The sequence below is a fragment of the Conger conger genome, chromosome 8, assembly GCF_963514075.1.
Source record: "Conger conger chromosome 8, fConCon1.1, whole genome shotgun sequence".
In the NCBI taxonomy this organism is placed as follows: domain Eukaryota; kingdom Metazoa; phylum Chordata; class Actinopteri; order Anguilliformes; family Congridae; genus Conger; species Conger conger.
The window spans coordinates 39,544,354-39,568,984 of NC_083767.1; the positions used below are offsets into that span (position 1 = coordinate 39,544,354).

General features: G+C 45.4%; 1 protein-coding gene across 8 annotated transcripts in view; it reads right to left on the minus strand.

Moving 5' to 3' along the window:
* osbpl8 (oxysterol binding protein-like 8) overlaps positions 1 to 24,631 on the minus strand; it is a 102,328-nt gene that overhangs the window by 48,752 nt on the left and 28,945 nt on the right. For 2 of the 8 annotated variants that reach the window (XM_061251564.1, XM_061251561.1), the window contains exons 3-4: positions 6,745 to 6,781; positions 578 to 718 (exon numbers count right to left, since the gene is read on the minus strand). In XM_061251564.1, coding sequence (XP_061107548.1) covers positions 578 to 718; positions 6,745 to 6,781 — 178 coding nt within the window. Of the gene's footprint in view, positions 1 to 577; positions 719 to 6,744; positions 6,782 to 18,856; positions 19,096 to 19,499; positions 19,616 to 24,631 lie in introns of those variants that run through there. The other 6 variants (XM_061251565.1, XM_061251568.1, XM_061251566.1 and 3 more) reach the window with 5 other exon arrangements.

A 24,631-nucleotide genomic window follows, 5' to 3' on the forward strand; every position in this document is an offset into this window, starting at 1 on the left:
AGCCACAGGGGGGCGCTGAGCGCAGACGCCGACAGTAACTCTTCGCCCTTACCGTGGCTATATCTTACAGTAACTCTGTGCCCTTACCGTGGCTATATCTTACAGTAACTCTGTGCCCTTACCGTGGCTGTATCTTACAGTAGCTCTGTGCTCTTACCATGGCTGTATCTTACAGTAGCTCTGTGCTCTTACCGTGGCTGCATCTTACAGTAACTCTGTGCCTTTACCGTGGTTGTAGTTTACAGTAACTATTTGCCCTTACCGTGACTGTAGCTTACAGTAACTCTGTGCCGATACTGTTGCTGTATCTTACAGTAACTCTGTGCCCTTACTGTGGCTGTAGTTTACAGCAACTCTGTGCCCTTACCGTGGCTGTATCTTACAGTAGCTCTGTGCTCTTACCATGGCTGTATCTTACAGTAACTCTGTGCTCTTACTGTGGCAGGAGTTTACAGTAACTCTGTGCCCTTACCGTGGCTGTAATTTACATTAACTCTGTGCCCTTACCGTGGCTGTAATTTACAGTAACTCTGTGTCCTTACCGTGGCTGTAATTTACAGTAACTCTGTGTCCTTACCATGGCTGTAGCTGACCCCAGGGCTGAGGGAGGGGCTGTTGAGCAGGTCTTTGCTGGGGACCAGGAGCCCCTCCTTCCCGTGCCGCTGACTCATCCTGCTCGGGGTCAGGTCGCGCGCATCATCGCCAGGCATCAGGCCAGCTGGGGGTCACAGGAGGATAAACCAGGTCAGGGTCACGCATACCACACAGCGGGGAGTCAAAGTCCAGTCCTGGAGGGCCACAGTGTCTGCAGGTTAACTCCAGTCCTGGAGGGCCGGAATGTCTGCAGGTTTAACTCCAGTCCTGGAGGGCCACAGTGTCTGCAGGTTTAACTCCAGTCCTGGAGGGCCGCAGTGTCTGCAGGTTTAACTCCAGTCCTGGAGGGCCACAGTGTCTGCAGGTTTAACTCCAGTCCTGGAGGGCCACAGTGTCTGCAGGTTTAACTCCAGGCCTGGAGGGCCACAGTGTCTAGTTTTAGTACGACAGATGTATTTAAGTCTTTCATTGGCCAAAGAGTCCACACACCTTGTTCTCAAGGCCTAGGCTGCGGATTGCAAGGAAACCATAGAAACCCACAGACACAGTGGCCCTCCAGGACTGGAGTTTGACCCTGTTGTATATGAACACTGTATAGCAGGAACCATCAACTGGTTTTCTTCTATCTCAGGAAATTAGTGCTACTGATTGGCCAGAATGTCGTTACACCTGACTCCCAGGTAAAGGGGAAAACCAGCAGTTCTAGGCACTCAAGGACCGTGATTGGCTGATCATAAGTATGCATATCGACCCTGCATTCACTTACTTTTTTTAAATCAGTGCAAAAACAGAACCAAGCTACTTCCAGAACTGGGCCATGTCTATGAATATACTGTAGGCGTCTGTGATGTTTCCAGAATTCCAGCGAAACTATGCTGAGGTGGATTCATTCATCCGCCGAGTCTATTCAATACTTCAACTCAACCGCGTCTTTGTTTACAAATAGTCTTTAGTTGTGTCATGTTTTCAGAATTTTTATTACCAACTCACAATACAACCAATACATCATCAAAATACACAAATGCAATGCAGATGTTTAGCCTTTCAAAAGCAGCTGCTGTACAAAGCGGCTTCAAATTCAACACGCACAAGTATCTGTATCCTCTCAAAAACCGAAAATATTTTCAGTGAGAAACAAATCTTCCACCTCCACTGTATTTCAGCTTCTGTGAATTTGTTTTAGTAATATTTAGAGTAATTTTGACTCTTGGAAAACAAAGCCCAGGGTTACCTTTCTATGCCTGTAGTCAAAAGGGTTAAGAAGAGAAATGATTTTGGGTATGTCATTTTGAAGCATGTGTTAAAAAAGGGGGCGATAAAGGGGTTAATTTCTGTCCCCTTTGCCAAACATAAAATATAAGATGCAACTCAAAGTGAGGCAGTTGGCAACACTTACAAAGGACAGTTCATCTGAGCCAATTTCTTCACTGAGAAAACGCCTGGTGTATGCTGCCCTCTAGTGGTGTACATTTAATATGCAACTGCACTTTTATCTTATGCTCTATTACTCTTTTTTGAAAGCATGTTTCCTTAATTAGAACATCAATGTATTCTAGTTCTGGAAGCTTAGTGTTCCTTCCACAGCTCAGAGAAATTCTTGTCCTTTGAATGTTTGCAGTGAGTGTGTGTGTGTGTGTGTGTGCGTGTGTGTGTATGTGTGATGTGTGAAAGCCATTAAGTGTTAACTGAACATACATCAGCATCACTAAAAATGAATGCCTTTCAGCATAATCCCAGTAATCCCTGCAATGTGCGGTCATAACCCCAATTCTGCAGAATTCACATTATCTGTGCATACAGATGAGCCAAACACACATGATTTACCTCATCCATATGCACTCAGCTTAGACAATATACACCCGCTGAGTTGGAGATTTACAACGCTTTTAAGTTTAAGTACCGTGGTAATGGTGGAAATCACAGTAGCCTACCGCGTACTGAGACATGCAAACATCTGGTTTGCAAGTATGATGCTCGGACCACTTTTATAGCAAACATATTTAATGCTATATATTAGTGTGAGTGCAGGAAAATGGTCTAGGAGACACTGTTTGGCCAAATGAATGCACATTTAAAATGAAAGGGTCGAGTGGCAATAAACACTGAACGATGAAAAATGGTGATGAAGATAAAGATTCCTGGATGGAGGGTATGGGCTTACACAGTGACCTCTGCCATCTTGGCTCAAAAGACCTCAGCTGGCAGTGCATTGCATGCACAGCCATCTTCGCTCAAAAGACCTCAGCTGGGAGTGCATTGCATACATAGCCATTCTGGCTCAAAGGACCTAAGTTTGGCAGTGCACTGTGTACACAGCCATTCTGGCTCAAATGACCTCAGCTGGCAGTGCATAGCATATACCACCATTTTGGCTCAAATAACCAGGGCTGGCAGTATATCACAGTAAGTGGACCAGTACCCTTGATTCTGCCTGTAGCTGGCTGAGTGCTGCTACTTAAAGAGATCCAGGCCAGATATAATAAGCCAGGGATGCACTTCCTCAAAGATTTTAAAAAGGAACAAGCCCAAGAGAATACAAGCCAAGCTTTTCAAATTGTATCTGGTTCAGTCCAGCCACTTGAAAGGGATATACCTACTGAATAACACAATCCTATGGCATTACTGTCAGACGTGATCACTACACTGTTACACATTCATAGTCTGACTTCAGAGGGAGATGATCTCATTTCAGACTGAGAAGCCCCGAATCGTTTAAAATGCAGTTACAGTAACCTCCAGACACACGGGTGATTAGGACGCTCATAGAGTATATACAGCATTTGCTCGAAACATTGAACTAATCACATTCCCTGGGTTTTCATTGTTGTTGCTGTTTTCACTGGGAAGTACCAATTGCAATGGAAGCAATGATCAGTGTGACAATATTCCACACAGTTTTTGGTTATAACTGTTAAATGAACATTTATTAAATGAATACTAAGAACATGAAGCACCGCTGGGAAGCACATTGAGTAAAACACTGCTTGCGGGTGCGTGAGCACACAGTGGCGGCGGACATTTTGACTTCGGTCAGCGGGGATAGCGGTGTTCATTGCAGGAGCGATTCCCATTGGCCGTCCAGGCGACCTGCTCTCTGTGAACGCGCATGATTGGGTCTCCTCCGCCCCCCCCCCCCCCCGCGGCTGCGCTGTGAGGAGAAGCCGCCGGCTGGCAGCGCGCGTTTCGGAGGAGAACTGCGAGGTGCCCTCACCCTCCCACGCTGGCAGCAGGGGCCGTATACAGTGTGAGCACAGTATGGGAACTCTACACGGTTTGCCAACTGGACATTCCAAATTGGGATGTGAGTGGAGATGTCAAATTTGAAAAAGTACATCCAGTACTGGAAGATAAACAGTGGTACTGTTGGCGTAGCAGTATACACACGGTATACACAGTAATAAAACACTATAAATCTCAAACAATAGGTTGCGTGCATAGGGTATCCTGGCCATGCCTATACATCCTGGAGATGTGTACCTACCCTGGTTTGCACAGTCTCTATAAATGGCCAGTAAATTCTGTACATACACACCCAGTGCATACCGGGCCATATAAGCACAATGTGAACACAAATAAATGGTCAGGTCTCCATGTCCTGTTTCCATGCTAACACAGCCAAGGACACTGTGTGTTTTGGTCCTGGGTCAGCCTTGTTCCCCAGAATTAGCGTTAGCCCGGTTCCCCAGTGTTAGCGTTATCCCGGTTCCCCAGTGTTAGCGTTAGCCCGGTTCCCCTGTGTTAGCGCTAGCCTGGTTCCCCTGTGTTAGCGTTAGCCCGGTTCCCCTGTGTTAGCGTTATCCCGGTTCCCCAGTGTTAGCGTTAGCCCGGTTCCCCTGTGTTAGCGCTAGCCTGGTTCCCCTGTGTTAGCGTTAGCCCGGTTCCCCTGTGTTAGCGTTAGCCCGGTTCCCCTGTGTTAGCGTTAGCCCGGTTCCCCAGTGTGAGTGACGGGGGAAGCCCCCAGTCATGGCAACCGACCATACCAACAGGAAACCTGCCAAACGATTCTGACCCTGACTCTTCCAGCACAACACCTTCCCCGTTTTCACCGTTTACATTTGAGAGGCATCTGGGACGAAGACATAGGAAAAAGTGTTTGGACGGTCATAACAGGCATTTCTAAAGAGCTAAGCCCACTGATGTCCATAGACTGTGTGTGTGCTTTACCTGGGCTATCTGCTCCTCTCAGATAATTAATTGGGCAAGTAGTGATACTGATCACCACTGATGACTCCCAGATAAAGGAAGTTCTCGGCCCTTGAGGACCGAGATTTGAGGAACAAGGAGGGTAAAAAAAACTGTGTTCCAGAGAAAAGCTTGTGATGCCATTTAGGCAATGCAAAAGCAGTTTAGGAATAGGAAATTCATTCAATCTTATGGCAGTGCATTTTGTATTCCAAGGTCTTGTTTTGAATTTTCAAGAGGGCCATAATTTGATTTGAACAGTTATTATTCAATTTGAAGCCAGGGCATTTAGTTCAAGTCAATTAAATTCCAATTATTACGCTTTGAGACACTGTCACCAACAGGATATTGTAGTTGATTTGAAAACCATGAATGGAAATGGTCCAAGGTTTCAAAAACCATTCCCCTGGTTACCAAGAGCAACCAATGTCCCTTCAAGAAGAGACACCCTGAAGCCAGGCAACCAATCCCATGATGCACTGCTCTGCTGTGTTTACACAGTGGCCCTAAAGCAAATAACAGAAATGTGGGCAGTTTTATAAACAGGAAGTAAGAGATATCATGTCTCATCCTCTGCATGCTGAGTCAATGTTCTTGCTGGTGGAATTTCCTGTTATGAACGAAACACTGGGCGACAACAAAAGCACAGCATTCACTCAAAATCACTTGATAAAAGTCCTTCCAAAGGGTGTGCAGGCTAAAAGGGTATAACAGACATTTTGTCACTGCACTCCGTCAGAAATATGAGGAGACAGCAGGAGTTCTAACAACAGACTGGACTACTTTTCAATACCACGACCAGACAAACAGCAACTATCTCTGTTTTAATTCACTTGGGATGTTCTCTGGGCATGTCAGGCGATGTGGAGACATGGGCAAGGTTGACACTACAGTGAGCTGCCCCTTTTCAAAGGAACAGAAGAAACCGTCAATCACGTGAACGGTCGCTCCAAACGCTCTCTATCACCAGCTCGCTGGCTTAGCTGGTCTTACGTGGGCGGCATGTGTCTGTTGATAACGAGTGTGCTTAATTGAGGCGTACAGCTCACGGCTAAAACCAGGGAGGACTGCTTGTTATAAGCTCGTTATCAGGGATGTGTGGGGAAAATTTGTTAAATATTTTACTATTGTTCATCAATTGTTCCTCTCGTAACCATTTTATTGACGGTACAAGCCTTGTAAATGGTTGTAAACTGCGTAGTGCGGTGAGGTACATGGTTTAGTAGACACTGGGCAGCCAATCAATCTGCTCGTTAGGATGGGCACATTAACGAGAGAATGCAGATGAACTAATGGCTCGGAGCCACAAACATGCTCAGCACACCTTCATATTTAACTACATCAATGCCATACGAACCAAACCTCTACATACAGAAAATACCTGGCTCAAATACATCATAGTTTTGGATTGAAATACTTTTCTGTGCTTGATTGATCTTGCCTGGTGCATATGAGCCAAACAAGCAGACCAGGCGACAGGGTTTGCACTTTTTGAGAGTATTTCATAGGTTCCAGTCCACCAGACAAGCTCAGTAAAGCACGGAAAGGTAAAAATTCAAAATAATTGGGTATGTGGCCTAGGTCTGTTACAGAGTAAGACCATGTATCAGTCAGAAACCAAACAGCCCTAACCCAGGCTGCCAAACAACTCAAGCAAACATCGAACAGTGTGAAATTGAATCCACACATGATCTCACAGAAGCAGGTCTTTCTCCCTCTGGACTGCAGAACGGCTAAAATGCTAAGCTATCAGCCGCAGTCAAAGATATCCACGCTGAATGCGATAGTGCATTCAGCCCTGGTGAAGAGATTCCGGGCCGAACTGAACCAGGGTCTCGGACAGCGTGTTGAGTATAGGGTGGGGGAGGGGGTGGAAAGGGCGCGGGCGCTGCCCGATGGGGCTGGCCTTTAGTGGGACTCTGACCCCCCCCCCTCCTCTCCAGCGGCCAAAAGGGCAACTCCACTTACTTGATGTAGCGGGGTGGTCTCTGATCTCTGCATGCGGCTGATGGAAGGAGCGAGAGACATAGAGACAGAGAGAGGGAGAGAGAGAGAGAGGGAGGGAGAGGGAGAGAGAGGGAGGGAGGGGGAGAGGGAGAGGGAGAGAGGGAGAGAGACAGAAAGAGAGGGGAGGAGGGGGGAGAGAGCAGGGGAGAGAAGAGAGAGGGACAGAGGGAGAGAGATAGCAGATCAGAGTGAGAAAGAGGCAGATCAGGAGTGAGAAAAGGAGAGGAGAGGAGGAGAGCGATAAGGATCGACAGAGGGAGGAAGAGAGGATGGACAGAGAAACAGACATGGAGAGGGGGATGAAAAACAAAAAGGTGATGAGCGATGCAACACAGAAATGAGTACAGAGAGAAGGAGAGAGAGAAAGTGTGTGAGGGCGAAAGTGGAGAGCGACAGAAGGAGGGGGAGGAGAGAACAAAAAAAAAAGTGTTAGTCCTCATGCGGTGCAGGGCCAGTCACACACATGGACACACAGAACACACATACAAAACACACACACACATCATGGAGCATTGCGACAGCCACACCATCTATGCATATTATTTTAAAAAATGATAATAAAAACATTCAACCTGCACGTGCAGCAGGGGGCAGGGGTGAACAGATATTAGGGCAGCACTCGGACTGAGGACTGTAGGATGTATGGAGGGAGAGATAGGGAGAGAGTGTGGGCACAGCCCACATACTCAAAGACATTTATCCTTTCCTCCACTTGCCTCCTTCTCCTATCTGGAACGGGGAGAGGAGACGAGTGGAGGAGAGGAGGATGCATTCGGTGAGTATTGGGACGCACCCGGTGTGTCCACAAGATGGCGGCATTCCTGATTCGGCCTCTGCACGCCGACGGGACCCGCCCACCTCGTTGCATATTAAACCCCGGCTCCGCCCACCGTGCTCTCATTGGCTTTTCAGCCCCGGGGACAATGACGCTGCAAGCTTCAGGCTTATGGGTAGGCTGCCCTACCCATCCATTAATAAGGCTTATAAAGCGAGGCTAGATCAGCTGTGCTCTTTAAAGATAAGGAGCAGGGAGACTCTCCTCCGGTTGGATGAGCAGGTGTGGGATCTGCCCAAAGTCTCATTTCAATCTGTCAAATATTATTACACGTTAAAGGCGCTTCCGCAGAAAGGGTGAAATACCTTACAGGGAATTATGAGTTGAGACATGCAGCCTGTGTCCTTAAATGGCTCATGAACAGCTGTAACATTCTTCGACAGATTACACAATATCTATTTCAGGGCATTTCGGTTTTGAAAGCTGGTCAACAGTCAAACAGTCTAAAAATATGAGTTGCGTTCGCTTTTCCACAATGACATAACACGCACAATGAACCAGTGCAACCTACAGGATACAGTCTAATAATACACGTCCTTTCGCTCTTAGCCCCAGCAAATATACTGATTATATTTTTCTTACAGTGCAATACACAGGAATGTACATTTCATGTCTTATAACAACGTTTTAACACAAATATCTTACCTATTGTACCTTTAACTGTGGAGAGGGAGACCCCACTACACTGTGGAACTACCAAGTCACATAAACCCAAACAACCCAAGCCTTGGTCCGGCTTTCCTTCTCATTCGGCCAAAGAAGTTTGCCCGACCGAACCTGAGCGATATTTCATGCGTAGCATCAGCCAGGCTAACAATGCTACTCTGCTCTACTGCGACTTATACCAGCTAGAGTCTGAGCGAACGTGCACTAAACGCAGGGAGGGCACCAGGTTGATTTTAATGAGGCAATTACACGTGATTAATGATACATGATGTGGCGTTTAGTGCTGCTTATGATAATAAATTCATACAATTCTATCTTTGGGAAAAGTTAAATGCATTTAAAATGCCCGTATTTGCTTAGAGGAGGAAGAATAGTGCTCAGGGCTGACCTTACCACAGGTAATCTAATACCACTGCCTATTTCAGGGATGTCTGACAAGATTACTCCATTTAATATTTTAGAAAAGCAGCCCTCGGGTTACAATGTTGCAAAATGTCCTGTTTCTCCGGATAATTCAGGAAATATCTTGTTTTACAAGACATATTTTACACTCCCATATTTTCAGTAATTAAATTTTCATACGAGACCAGCATTGGGACCAAAACAAAGCTATCAGCTGAGTCTCTGTATGCAGGCACTGTGGAGAATCGTGAGCGAATGTTTTGTATTGACAGTAACTCAGCTGTCTACACTGTAAACAACACTCAGTGGCAGCAGAAACACCTACACTGGGGGAAAAAACTAAAAATAAGTCAATTTCAACAAGCATTTCATTCTTATAGTTAAAATCAACAACTTAAAATCTAATTTCTATCAATTGTTCTCTCAATTCTAAATAAGACAATAACATTGCCAATGGGGTGAGATAGCTTGACTCGTTTCAAGATTTGCCAATGGTGTAAGAAAACTAACTTGTCGTGTAAACAGTAACTTAAAACAAGGCAATATATTCCACTTCAGGGGAAAAAAAAGAAAAAGATTTTAAGTCTCATAACAAGACTAAAACATCAAAGACGGGCTTCTTTTTTTCACAGCGTATAGATCAGAGTGCATGCACTGCTTCGCCGGCCCAGAATGCCGCACTGCACTGACGTAAACGGTGTCTTGTAGAGCCAAGCGTTTACGCCATGAACCGGAGGGTCTCTGTTCTGCATCGGAGCGAAAACGAATCCCCCACAGCCTGTCTCTGTTCCGCAATGCTGTTCCGCTACGCTAGCTTAGCCGCAAACGCTATCAATCTCTTTACTCTGGAAGGCCAGCAGATTGTGCCTGCTTTGCTGGGATTTACTGGTCACTGGCTAGAAGTGGCAAATAATTACAGCCTGGCACCAATGACGGCATTGAAAGGGACAAACGTACGCCAAAATGACCGGGTGACTCCGTCGGAGAGAAGCAGTTCTCATGAAGACGTGATCTATGAGTTCACCTCACAGAGTGCTGAGACTCAGTTCCCACTTAGCGACCTGCGGCCACTCACGGTGGTTTACTCGGTTCTGTATGAAACCCTAAAAAAAAAAGACTCAACAAAATGAAGCCCGGTTAAACACCAGTCAACTGAGATAAGATAGTTAATTTCAGTCGACTGAAATTAACTAAGTCCACAAATTCCTCAATGAAAACCATCTCTGTTGAAACCAAATGCTAAAAGGCTCCTGGCTCTCTAGGGTAAAACTCGGTTTGGATGTGGTTCACAAGATTCACCTTTGTGGACTTCTGATGTGTCATCAGCGCATTCAGATGGCAAAGGTTACAAGGGGGGGGATGTGCCTGGTCCAAACAGCGTGAGACCACAACCCAGAACGACCCATGATCTTCTGAAACACAGCACTGTCATGCTACCCGGCAGAGTAGCCCATGGAAGCTTAAAATTCAAAGTGGGGAACTACTCTTTAACAGGTAATATAAAAGCAGAATACCCATTCAAATTTGATTGCATTTCAATGTGTTGTCATATTACATCTGGTCCATTAGCTTTCATTGGATGTGTCACTTCTCTGCACAGCGTCTTACAGACATCGTAGTGATCCAGCGTCCCTTTGTAAGATGACATCTTACCCCAGAAATCGGCCTCATGAGGCAAGCTCAAAATGGTCACTGAGGTTAACCCTGGAATGTAATTTACAGGGGAAAAATGACACACGTTTGGCAAGATAACGTCTCTGACGTGGCCTCCACTAAGCTGAGCTCCTTCGCACTTCTCTGCTGATTTATGGAGGTGATCTAGTCCTGATCTCTGATCTCCTCACGCCTGGTACAGCTGCTGCCCACCCCTGGAACAGCCCCCCACCCCCGGTAGAGAGACCCGCCACTGATGAATGGTTACCCCCAGCAACAATGCCTCTCTCTGTTCCCCACTCCCATCCCCACATACCCTAAAGGCTGTATGGAAACATCCCCCCAGCACAACGAGAGGAGCTGTCCGTTCCTGGTACTGAGTTTAGACCAATAGCAGCAGGCCGTCATGTGACGTGACATCACCCGTGTAAATGGCGTGATCGTGTCCCATCCCTCCGACTGACGGCTTAGAGCATGGATCAAATCTGGCCCCTGAATCCAAATCCAGCCCTGGTTTTCCTTTCACCCGATAAATTAACTGAAAACTCAGTGCTACCGATGGGCCTCACACCTGACTCCCACATAGAGGGAGGGTGGAAAACCAGATGTTCTCAGCCCTGGAGGGCGGTGATTTGATGGATCCTGGTTTAGAAGCTGTTTCATTGCACAATAAAAAGATTTAACCTCTGCAAAGTGTTTGGTCGGCCGGACCAAACACACAAATCAAAGTCAGATGACAGAGACTAGTAAATGTGTCCAGTAAGTGCGTCCAACCAGACATTTTCCCTGGGATATTCCATGTACTCCCCAGACACAAACGTTCTCGAGTCTGTTGTTCCTTAAGGCTAACAGAGCCCTTGTATTCTTTCTCCTCCACCTGTTCACTGGTAAACAAGCAGAACCAAAAAGGTCAATGGGCATTTAATACTAAGTGTGCATTCACAGAAGCATTCTAGCCCTGCGTACCAATCACACACAATCATTCCCGCGAATCAGACAGCTAAATGATCTCCGCCTCCAAAATAGCCTAATGCTTCCCCTGTGGTTTCACCTCCAAATACTAATTGGCATTTTTTCACCCTGAAAGTGCAATTAAATTCCGAGCGGCGGCTATTAATCTCCATAAAATGACACCTTTGGAACAAACGGCAGATGATTTAGCAGAGAGCAGCCCTGCGGTGAGGGTTAATCTCACTGAAGGGCAGGAGCCCTTTGGTTCTGGACAGCCATGGCTTCCTTCTCTGTCATTCGTACCCTGAATCAGAGAGCGATTACGGCTCATTGGGTGTAATTGGCCCAGATGACCATGCAGTCCAGACACCAGGCACAGTGTGCCCGGTACCGACACCTGGACCTTCTACAATGAGAATTTGGCAGAGCTCCTCATTTCCAATAAAGCAGAAGGCTTGTGAAAACACCTGTGTGCCAAAACACCCCCCTTTCTAACGTAGCTGTGGTGGCTAAGTGATTAATAACTGAAAAAGGAAATACAATGAAGACAAAATAGCTCATTTGAGAACTTACGATAGTGGAGAACAGTGGTACTTTCAGAAACACGAACAGCAATTTGTATTGCAACCTAAGAACGTTCCTCTAGACAGATATCCTTACTTAGCTGCACAGTAACTACAGCATTGTCCAATAGGACATCGAAACAAAAAATAAATAATATTTAAAAGGGGAGCTATACAGCAATCTGAAGAGTCTTCAATCTGCATCAGAAGATGGGCAGGGTTTCTGCTGTTCTGACTGCAGTGGGAAGATGGGCAGGGTCTCCAAATAGCTATTTTCACATTGCTCAAGATGTCATGAATGAAGACCTAAAATAGTTCAATAAAAAAAGATATAATACCACCGCTTACCAGGAGATAACATGTCAGGATTATCAGTGCCATTTTCACCGCTCGATTGCAGCCCCAGCTACAGGTCTTAATTCTGTTTCTGTCTGACGAGTCTCTGGCTCCACACAGGCCTCTACAGAGCGCTCATCTCCAGGCTTTGTTCTCCACAAGAACAGAAGTTACTATAATGAGTCTGGCATATCGCTATATGTGAGCAAACGTCTGACTGTGAATTCAGAGCGGCTGTACTAAACCTGAAATCACCCTGCCCGCAAGCCTTCGAGACGACTTTGAAATGCAACATCAAGCATTCAAACCGTTTTCCTATACAGAACAGCTTTTAATGAAGAATATTCATTTTCTTTTGACGAAGCCTGATATGGGTTAACCCTTCCAAAAACGTAACTGCAGTTCAACAGTAGTTGTAATGACTGCAATTATTGTGTGTTGCTGCAATATTTTGGACACACTTGCTTGTTTAAAATTGCAGTATCACTGCAGTTTCATAACTTCAGGGGCCATACTCATGAAACAGAACTGCACTGTACACAGGCAGCTGTGAGTACCAAGACCAACGTCTTCCACGAGTGAGCCTACACTCCCAGACATAAAGTATGTAACCAGTAATGTACCTGCAACAGCTGCTACAGTTTGTCTCCACAGCCCAGAAAGACCAACATCTTCGACAAGTGAGTATACACTTCCAGAAGTATGTACCAACGTCATCAAAAGCATGTCTGAGAAACAGGAGCGTGCACTCTCAGAAATAGAGGTATATTGGAGGTATATTTTTACTGTTAAAGGAAACATTTCCCAAATGCACCCGGAAAGGGAAAATGATGTTCATTGGGTACTAATGGTATAAATGCATTATTAAACCGATGGTCACTGGGATGGTATACATGCATAATTAAACCCATGATTAGGCCTGGGGCATGATTTTATGTACTTTTAGTGCACCACCCCAGTGACAAGCTTTGTACTTAAATTGTTCGTACATTTTTTGCAAAAGAGCAGGCAATAAAACAAAGCTGTATATCTTAATAGCCTGTGGTCTAAAATGAGGGAGTATTCTTACAGACTGACAATGACATATGGAGCCCTTCCCCTGAAACAGTCAGAATTTGTGCAGTGCTGTGAGAATGTGAACAGCACGGTTATGGGGTGTTTTTGTTGGTAGCGCCAGGCTACATGTCCGTAAATGGAGATCAATGAAAGGGCAGCGCTAGCCCTCCACCACCGGTCCTCTGGAGGGCTTTTCCATTCAGCAGGGTTACTGATTACCTCAGATCCACCCTGCTCTTCACCGTACTCCTCTTCCTCCTGCTCTACCCCCCCCCCCCCGGCTGAAATCCCAATAAACTTCGACCGAAGACCCAGAGGGTAATTAACTGTTTTTAAAATTAAATCTCATTCATAAATGAAGCCCAAATCCATGTCTAATCTGATCGATGTCCATTTTCAGGACTGTATTCCTGCTGGTACGGGCTTAAATTACAACACAATGTGCAAGTACTACTTCGGTTACACGGATGCACAGTCGAAATATAAAACCAAGGGCTCTACAATATGATTATAAAGTGTTTCACCCATGAATCTTTCGCGAAATACAGTGTCATTTAAGCAATGCTGAGCTGCTGGCTAGTTGGTACTGTTCCGGTGCTGTTCTGGGGAGAGGGCCCTATAGGCTGGTATTGAGTCCGGATCGTACCAGTGCTGACTGTAGCAGGGGACATGAACACACACAAACACATTCCAAAATTGAAAAAAAAAAAAAAATAGGGTAGCCTAAATTAAAATAAAGCAACAACAAGCCCGGCTAAATAGTCAGTCAAGCTTGTTTAAGTGTTTTTCACACTTTCTAGAGGGTCAAACAGTTGTTCACCAGCTGACTAGCCTATATAATCAGCTAGTCCAACAGTTTGACCACCAGCTTACTCTACCAGCTTAATCAGCATTGACCAGCTTTGTCCAACTAGAGACCAGCTTTGACTAGATATGATGAGCTAGAGAGCAGCTTTGACCAGATATGACCAGCTAGAAGTGTCAAAAACACAGCATAATCCATTTTAAACCATTTTAGAATCCCAGCTGGTTTTAGCTCGAATTTTCAGCAGAGAGCCTTTTCACACCCAGTAAAACTAATAACTACACCAACAGATATCCTTATTCTGAAGATCGACAAAAGCATGTCTTCACCAATAATTCTACAGATACCTCACTGAAATATATTTCACCCAAACTTTACTACCGAAGGAGGAAAGTAAAAGGCTTTGTGGGACCAGTCCTAGTAAAGGCAGGACAGATCGGTCTTGGGATTATTCCCACACAGTTAATAGGTGCAGTAGGGCGAAACTGCATCAAAGCTACGACCTACTGCCCAACAAACTATTTATAAACGTAGCCGTGGCAGTGACCTTTCAACATTCAGTAAAGTAAAAAAAAAAAAAAAAAAAAACTTCAAATGAGATTGCCACTTTCAATTTAGGCCAGGCCAGAGTTTAGTCTTGGCACCGCCTTCTGGTCCTCTTGCTCGGCTTAATTGTGCCAGGCAAGATCAATCGACCACAGAAAAGTATTTGAATACAACACATTTTTTGACGCAGGTATGCTCTGTATGTACCGTAGCATTTGCATGTTTTTTTTAGCGCAGAGGGAAAATGACTGCTTCTGAAATTTCACACCTTTTCGTCATTTGCTTGAGCGGCGAAGAAAAGCATTTGAATCTGAAATAATGAGATATTTGACCCAGGTGGTCGGGTCAAGGCGCGGGACCCTCGTAGGTTAGCCTAGCAGCGTTCATCTGGGGTTAATGCTGACGGCTGCGGCCCGTCCAAGGTGGTCCTCTTAGCACCGCGGCGGAGGGAATTAAAAAAGCAGCAGCAGGTCTGGTGGTGGAGTCAGAGCCTCTTTCACAGCAGGACGTGACAGACTGTCACCTGGGGGAGACAGGAGGACCCCAGGCTGGGGTAGAGGTGGAGAGGCTGGACCAGCATGCAGTGCGAGGCTCAGATTGTGTGCCAGCGTGGAGCATGGGAACCATAGACGCAGTTTGCAGGGGGGAATGTGGGGGTACATGTCCCCTGCACTTCTACAGACAGCTGTAACCTAGCCCCCCATCCGCTGTCATTATACTCCTGTGTGCCCCCCTCCCCTCCCCTCCATTTTACGCCCTGACGGGAACAAATGACTGCTAACATTTAACCTTACAAACAGAAGGGAATCTTTGGAGACACAAGCACAGCTTGCTAGAGGAAAAGTGATTTGAACCAGACAAGAACACTTGTAGTTATTTATGGGATGCGTGTATGCAGGCCATGTACTGTATGCTAAATATGACCTATAACGCTACAAAACAGAACAGCAGATCAGATCTGGGTCTCATATGTCATTGTTTGTGATTCTATTACATTTTCTACGCTTTACTGAGCTTGTCTGGGGTATTAGAACCTATGAAATACTCTCAAAGAGTGCAAACCCTGCCTTCTGGTGGTCTCGGAGGGCTCAATTGCACAAGGCCAGATCAATCGAGCACAGAACAGTAATTGAATCAGAAACAACTGCATATTTTATCCAGGTCTGCTGCAGATTTGGCCCAGAGAGTCTCAGTACAGTATGTAATCCAAAATAAATACTACTCAGGGCGGATTGCCTAAAGAGATCTGACTAAGACATCGACGACAAACCAAATGATCCTACAGAGTAATGTCTGGACCCCAGGCTGGGGGCGGCCTGTAGCATAGTGGTTAAGGTAAATGACTGGGACAGGCAAGGTCGGTGGTTCAAATCCCAGTGTAGCCACAAGATCCGCACAGCCGTTGGGCCCTTGCGCAAGGTCCTTAACCCTGCATTGCTCCAGGGGAGGATTGTCTCCTGCTTAGTCTAATCAACTGTATGTCGCTCTGGATAAGAGCATCTGCCAAATGCCAATAATGTAATGTCTATTTTCTGGGGTTTTAAGATTTTATTTCAGTTTTACTGTACTTTTTTAATTGCCCCAATTTTTGTGTGCGATGAAGGATATGCTTCATTTTCTAAATGAGAGCAGAAAGACCAAACCTCTTTATTCATCCAATCTGCGGTCAGAGAACGGAGGCTGCCAAGGTGGCCATCGAACCCCCTCCAAGCGGAGATAGTGGCTCAAGAGTCATACCCTACCACAACGAAGGATACTTTAAATCCACATCAAAAAATTACAGACACATTTCTGACAAATCGCCATGACAGACATATGGGGGTTTGTGGTCTGAAGGAAGAAAATACACTTCAAGTAACTCCAAGGCTGTTTGAGGTACCACATGGCAGAACTTCTATCCCAGTGGGCTCTGGTTTAATGCAGCATAGAAAATATATAAAAATTATATAAAAATTTAAACACACATTTTGAGGCAATAATAGCGTAACATACGCTCAGTGAGCACTTTATTAGGTATTTATTAGACCTATTTTTTGGACGCATTTTATGTTCACAGTATTGTGTGTTCAGGGATGCTCTTCTGCATACCTCTGTTGTAATGTGTGGTTATTTGCATTTCTGTCACCTTCCTGTCAGCTTTGATCAGTCTTTGAACTTCAGCTTTGAACCTCAGCTGCCATTCACTATAAATTCTGGAGACTGTTGCACATGAAAATCCCTGGAGATCAGGGATTTTCCAATCTTCCGTTCCAATGTTCGGTCTGAATAAGACCTGAACATCTTGAACACGCCTGCCTGCTTTCATACATTGAGTTGCTGCCACATGATTGGTTGGTTAGATATTTGCATTAACAAGCTGGTGTAGCGGTCTAACAAAGTGCTTGCTGAGTGAACACACATACAACCTCTATAACATGACATCTACGCACAAGCACAAGCACAAACGGTCCCACCCGGAAACAATAACAAACAGCTATGGGACAATGGTATCATGCGTTCCTCCTACAGCGATACCAGAGAAGAAGAGTGCGGAGGACTGACAGGGAGCTGCAGGGAGTCATATTTCCCTGGAGGAGAGAGGAGGTGGCGGGGCTAAGACGCAGGCTGCAGATGACAGACTCAGCCTCCCCAGGCCGGGGGGGTGACAGGCAGTGAGAGACAGGAAAGAGAGAGCACCCAGGGAGGCCAGCGTGGGGAACGAAAGCACAGGACTCAGAGAGGAGGAGAGCTCCAAATGTTCCTCCAAACATGGACACCATGTCCTGTGACCGACAACAGAATAGCACAGTCTTAGGGAACTGGCCTTTTTTTTTTTTTTAGAAGGGCTTGCTGGTTCAAATGCCAAATGGTGGGACAACTGCTGCCTTGAGAAATATTATTCCAAAGGTAGAGGTAAAATATCTGCCTGTGCAAACGGATGATATTTAAACCTCATCCGGAGCCCGAGGGTCAAGCCTCCCTGATCGATCCTCAAGAGTGAAATGTCCTGGAATGGGAACCCAGGCTAACTCAAGGTCCCACTCAACAATTTAACATGAGATGGGAGTGAGCTTGCTCCTCAAAGTCAGTAAATATACAAAGCAGACCAAACTAAACAACAAGAACAACAAACTCACAAACAAAATAAACAGATGAGACAAAACTAAAAGACATGGGCCCCTTTATTACAACTCCTCAAACAGCTGCAACATAGGAACTCCAGGAATACACCTGAAACCTACTTTTTTTATAAATAAATAAAAATACAAATTCAAGTAAAATAGATACCGGAAATTGTTACGCTTCATAATTCCCTTCAAGGTTATGAACACCCCTTCTTTTCCCTGGCCGACTTGGCGATCTGTCCACCAGAAACCATAAAAGTTTGTTGTGCAGACAACATAATTTGCATGCAGGATGTACCCATGGGACACCTCAGGTTGACATCAAATCTGCAGCATGTGTACTCCCAAACAGCTCAGCACAGTAGCCCTCCAATACGTCGAGGGATGATGAACGATGACTCATAACTTTTTCATGCTCATAACTTTCAGAGGTTGTTGTGGTGAATGATGTCTACTGCTGTACTTACACTAGCTTACTTCTTCTTTGCACAGTATTTCATTGTTTGCATTTTAAAGTCCTGTAAAAATCACCTTGGTGTTAGTAAGTGATTAACTTAAACGAAAGCGTTGTTTGCGTAGTGAAATAGGAAACGACACATTAATGTCACACCCAAACATGTTGAGCAAAGCTCACAGCCTCCCACATCAAAAGGAAACACAAACACATCCTTTTTTTTACTAAAGCACGCAGAAATGACACAGCTCCTATTCAGCAGAAAGATATGGGTCGCTTAAACGCCTTAAAATTATGAGTGCTCTCCACCTCTGATATTTCTAAGTCTTGCATTATTAAACAAATTTGCTGAAGCACATTTAAGAGGTTAGATATTTATACATAAGTTCAGCCTGATCACTTATCCCCCACGCCAAATGGCATAGAGCTTTGAAAACACAGGAAGTATAGCCTCACTGTCTAAAAATGAATTTGTACAGTAATAGCCCACAAAGGGGGCCAATCAGATAACGAGCAGCCAGCCGAACAGCAGTCTCCACCTGTAAATCCTCAGAGCAAATGCTGGCATGCAGAATATCGGTGCAGACATTAATAACTTTATAAGTCACAGATCGAGAAAAGCACTGTAAGGGAGTGAGAGGATAGCCAAATATTATGAACAATAGGCGTACAGTACTGTATGCAGCTTGCTAGCACACTCACCCTATCAGCCATAGACAGGTTCTCCCGGGGAAAAACTGTTGCACTACTGGCTATATTTGCGCAACAGCTCACCGCTAATATTTACACTAATTTCAAAAGGATTTAACGTCCGTTAGTAGGACAGAGCAGTCTACAACTGAGATCACAGCACGCTTGCTGCTCTGTTTTAGAACACACACACACACACTAACCCAGACGCACGCCGTATCCAGAACATAAAACTAACAACTTCACATCCTGCAAACACGACTCACAGCACGGACAGCCCAATAAGGAACACACTCATTGAGTTATTAACCCTTTACGGTGTGAGATCATGTGATTAGCATGTTCTTAAGTGAAAATACTAATGCTGATGTCACAATCACTACTGGCAAATGAAAGCAGAATTCTAGAGCACTGACTAAGAATAAATTTTTTTTTTTTTTAATAAAACTCCAAAAAAACAACAACTCTTCACAAGGTTAAATTGACTCAGCTGCAGAAAAGAGCAAAACGGAAGGAACAGTAACATTGGATACATCGACTGCAACTTGAAACTGCACTGAAAGTCGATTAATAATTGATACAGCACAAATGAAACATCAAAACAAGTAAGAGTAGGCCTAACGGTCACTTTAAGAGCGGGGGGGAATATACATACTCGGACAGGCAGCCTGGGACGGCGATGATGCGTGTGCGGGCTGAAGACGCCGTTCTACAGGAAGTCCTCTCAACAGCAGTCCCTGGAGCTGTGCTCTCTGACCGTCCGACTGCGACTAATGTACCACTACGCTACAGGGCCGAGAGCCCACGGTATGGAGCTCACATCCCAGAGAGAGAGAGGAGGGGGTGATGAGAGAGAGAGAGAGAGAGAGAGAGAGAGAGAGAGAGAGAGAGAGAGAGGGGGGGGGGTGGAGAGAGAGAGAGAGAGAGAGGGGGGGAGACAGAGAGAGGGGAGAGAGAGCGAGAGAGAGAGAGAGGGGGTGGAGAGAGAGAGACAGAGAGAGAGAGAGGCAAGTAAGCTCTCTCGCGGTCACGCACACACTGTTCTGGACCAGCACCGTTCTCTCTCCAACTCACCCACCCAACACTCTCTCTTTCTCTCTCTCTCTCTCTCGCCCTCTCTCCGTCTTATCTGCTCTGGTTAATCCTCCATATTTATTTCTTTATTTTATCCTGCTCTCCTTTTACAGCCACAAGCGCATTCAGCTTGTTGGGCTCAATCATTCATTCCGTTTCTTGTGTTTTCGTCCTTCAGAAAACCTGTACGCACCTGAACCCAGGCGCCTGCTTCTTCTTCTTCCATTAGCTGCCCCGCGAACAGCCTTTAAAGGTTTGCCGTTTTCGAAGCACATCATTATTTTTCCTGTGTGTTTGTTTAACATTCGTGCTGTCGGTTAGGGAGTTGGCGAGTAATCGGACCGCTGTAGTAGGGTCAGGTCCCAGGTGCAGCCTTGGAGCAAGGTGAGCTAAGCTGTTTCAGTAAACATCCTGTGACATAGTGTCATCTACCTCATATGTCCATATGAGCGTTTAAAACCAGGCGATCGATTCACACTGGGCCGAGAGACTGCCCATTCATCACCGGGGTAGCAGGGGTATCCCATCATGCACTGGGCGAGAGACGCTCCCAAATCCCGAGTGACTTCAGCCGCATGTTTCATCCACCAATCGCACATCAGCTCACTGACTGTACACATTACATTACATTATTGGCATTTGGCAGACGCTCTTATCCACCACGCTGGGCTGCACATTCTGTGTGGATATTTTGGGAGACAAGGGGGGGGGGGGGGGGGTTTGGGGACTTAAGAGAAAAAGTTGAGATCAGAGATGGATGAAAGAGTGTCTGGTGTCTTTATTTGCTCTTTTCTGGGGATGACCAGATGAACTGGCCCATCCAGACAGTACTTTGTTCACATTTCAAAGGGATGTCTTACCTGAGCAAACAACGCTTAGCACTTCTGAAGGCAGACAGTCCTGAGCACACAACGACACAGGTGCCTGTGTTCAGCCAACAGTTCTTTTCCAAGAAAGTTTCTTTTCTCAGATTAAATCATACCCTTAACCCTTTCAGTTCCAAGCGTGCCACATGGCACTCAAGAGTAACTAATGTAAAATCCCAAGAGCCAATCAAACTGGTCAATCAAAATGACTGCTATACTATTGTTTTGAGTCCCTATTGCATTCTAAACAATAGGCGAAGCCTTAAGGTTTCTTTTGACATCAAATTGCAGACAAACAATCCTGTTGTGCAAGTTTCTTTGGTATCTTGCGAACAAAGTGAAGTGAGTTATGGCAAGTTTCTTTGACAGCGTCAGCGAGAGGGCAGACGCTGAAGGCATTACGGCAGATTTAGAGGGAGGTTTTGTAGATAACAGCATCCTAGATGCTCATGAATCTCAGTCTGATGTTTCTGTCAAATCTGAGGAGTCTTCAGAAAAGGAGAAGGGAAGTGTTTGAAGAAAATGAAGAAAACTGGTCGGCCATTTTATATTCAGAAGCATGGAAAGGCCTGAATGAAGAGTAAACACAGTAAAATGTCAACCTTACTAAATTCTCAACCAAAGCGCAAAGCCCCCTGGGACTTAGGTGGAGCCACCTCATATTGGGTGTGGGACAGAAAGGGTTAAGAAATGCTGCCTTGAATTTGCATGAAGCAAATAAATGGCTTAATAAACAGTGTTATCCCTTCAAGAAACATAACCCAGGACATTTTCTAATTAGGTACATCTTTACTTGGCTCAAAAAATATTTTAAAAAGCCATTACTTGTTGAGTCACAAAATGAAATCATTCCTGAACATTAAGTCATATTTTAACATCGTGAATATAAAGTATGATTTGCTGTAGCAACAACCAAGTGGGATCTGATATTTTTGGTGCGTTAGCAGGATTCAGCACAGAGCTGTATAGCGAATAGCACAACACGACCACTGAAGCAGCCCACTCAGGTAATGATGTAAGCCAGCCTGAGATATGGGCCTGCCGGGTGAGTCACCCTGCTAAGGCACTGGGCTCCAGTACACACACCACACCTGGGTCAAACACGTCATTGTTTTGGATTTAAAATACTTTTCTACACTTTACTGAGCTTGTCTAGTATAATGGAATACTATGAAATACTCTCAAAAAGTGCTAGCCGCACCTTCTGGTCCTCTTGGCTGGCTCAATTGAACCAGGCAAGATCAATGGAGCAGAGAAAGCTATTTGGATCCCCAAAAATATTTTTGACCCAGGTCTGGTGGAAGCAACTCACTGCGTGGTATTGCAAACTAACTGTAACAGTGGCGAGTATGTTTAGCAGCTAGGCGGTGTAAACTAACCATAACAGTGGTGAGTGCATTTAGCAGCTAGGCTGTGTAAATTAACCGTAAAAGTGGTGAGTGCATTTAGCAGCTAGGCACTGTAAACTAACCGTAAAAGGGGTGAGTGCATTTAGCAGCTAGGCCGTGTAAACTAACCGTAACAGTGGTGAGTATGTTTAGCAGCTAGGCACTGTAAACTAACCGTAAGAGTGGTGAGCGCATTTAGCAGCTGAGCTTTGTGACTAAGCTGGTGCTCTGGTACTATGTAGCGACTGCACAGCTCAGACATTACACTGCAGAGCGAAAACAGGCAGCTACAGAACTGATGAAGGCTGTTAAAGCAATGGCACCGGCCTACAAATACAAATGTGTATAATTAAGATAAAATCATACTGGCTTCATGTAGCCATGTTTATGCTTGTATCATACATATCATAAAATCAAAAGATTTTGAAGACAGAATAAACTAAAATGATAGCCGACTATAAAAGAATAACAAAAATCTTGAAATTCAGGCCAAGAATCTGCAAGAATGGGCCATCTGCTGAAATATAACATTTATGGTCATGCTTCAGGTCACTGTTAGCAATAGCTCCTGAGGGAATTAGTTAATTATTGCATAAGCACAACAAACTTGACTTGCCACAGAGTGGTGTTGAGATACATACATAACTGCCCAAGAAATAATGCCCAACTGCCCAACTATGAGGGAAACGGCTTTAGCAAAAAGGCTGTCATCTGTGCTATACTTCCTTGAAGACCAGGCACAGAACTGCAAAACTGAGGAGACAATTCACATAAATCTGCCCAGCTTGGTGTAGCAAGACTAATTTAGCGAAGAGAACACAACCAGTGTTGTGCTAAAAGTACCAAATACAGATTTCGCATCTTCACAAAATAATTCTTCTTTCACGTTCGCCTGGAAGAAACAGTAACAGGCAGTTGAACTGCGGTGAGAAACAGCGTTACAGACAAGCAATCAAAAGCAATTCCCCAGCACTGTCAGACAGACTCATTAATGAACCCCAACTCATTCGGAAAACAGCCCGAGCCGTTTTAATGGAGATAAAGAAGTGCGCTTTGGAAGAGAATCGCAGCAGGACGCCCGTGTCAAAACCAGGCCGACAAGGCACGACGAACAGCTAACACAACCGACGAGTCGCCCTCATTTCCTAGCAACGCGGCGGGATTTAATTAAACCGCAATATTAATACAATATAACACAACTGGTGGGCAACAGAAGAGCAAAATGTTAATAACAATAAAACCACAAATAACCGTCAGCAGAGATTTGTTCTTATTGCTTCTGGGCCATAGACCAATGTGGAAAATGTTTCTTTACGGTCAATACATAGGCCTGTACAAATCAACATTAAGGCCTGTTCACTGCCTTCCCCACTTCTCTGCCTTGCTCTGATGAGATATGGGACAAGGGTGCTTATCTAAAGCAGGAGTGCCAAACTCCAGTCCTGGAGGGGTGCAGGTTTTCGGTGTGTTTCAGCACAAGTGATGAATTGAAGTTTTTAATTTACGCTAAATTACACACACCTCGTTCTCAAGGCCTAAATTGGCTGCTGATTGAAAGGAAACCACAAATACCTGCAGTCTGCGGCCCTCCAGGACTGGAGTTTGACACCCCGGGTGTAAAAGCTTTTATAACACTGTACGGAGTGTGTCCCCACAATGCAGGCTGTTACTGTATGGAGTGTGTGTGCCCACTCTGTGTTACCGTACGTAGTGTGTTTCCCGACTCTGCAGCGTGTTACTGTACGGAGTGTGTGTCCCCACAATGCAGGCTGTTACTGTATGGAGTGTGTGTGCCCACAATGCAGGCTGTTACTGTATGGAGTGTGTGTGCCCACAATGCAGGCTGTTACTGTATGGAGTGTGTGTGCCCACAATGCAGGCTGTTACTGTATGGAGTGTGTGTCCCACAATGCAGGCTGTTACTGTATGGAGTGTGTGTCCCATAATGCAGGCTGTTACTGTATGGAGTGTGTGTGCCCACTCTGTGTTACCGTACGTAGTGTGTTTCCCGACTCTGCAGCGTGTTACTGTACGGAGTGTGTGTCCCCTCAATGCAGCTTGTTACTGTACGGAGTGTGTGTCCCCACCCCACAGGGTGTTACTGTGACTACACCAGAGAGATTCCACGTCTCCTCTGTTACACACAGAAGCTGTTGCAGCTCCATGCTCGTTCAGAGGCTGCGGGAGCTCTCTGCGCCCCCATACCGCGGGGCAATCCATGCGTGCCTCCGACCCCTGTCACCTCAGCACAATGCAGCTGTAATTCGATTGATTTCACAGGATCGATATACCGATGGAGAGGTTTAGCCTACTCGGCATTCCTTACATCCTACACACCTGCAGTTCAACGACTAAATAATCCCCAAGAACATGATACCATTCTTCTCTTAAATATACATCTGTGCAGCTTACATATAACTAGCATACAGGTAGCCTAAAGAGGCATTACAATTCATTTG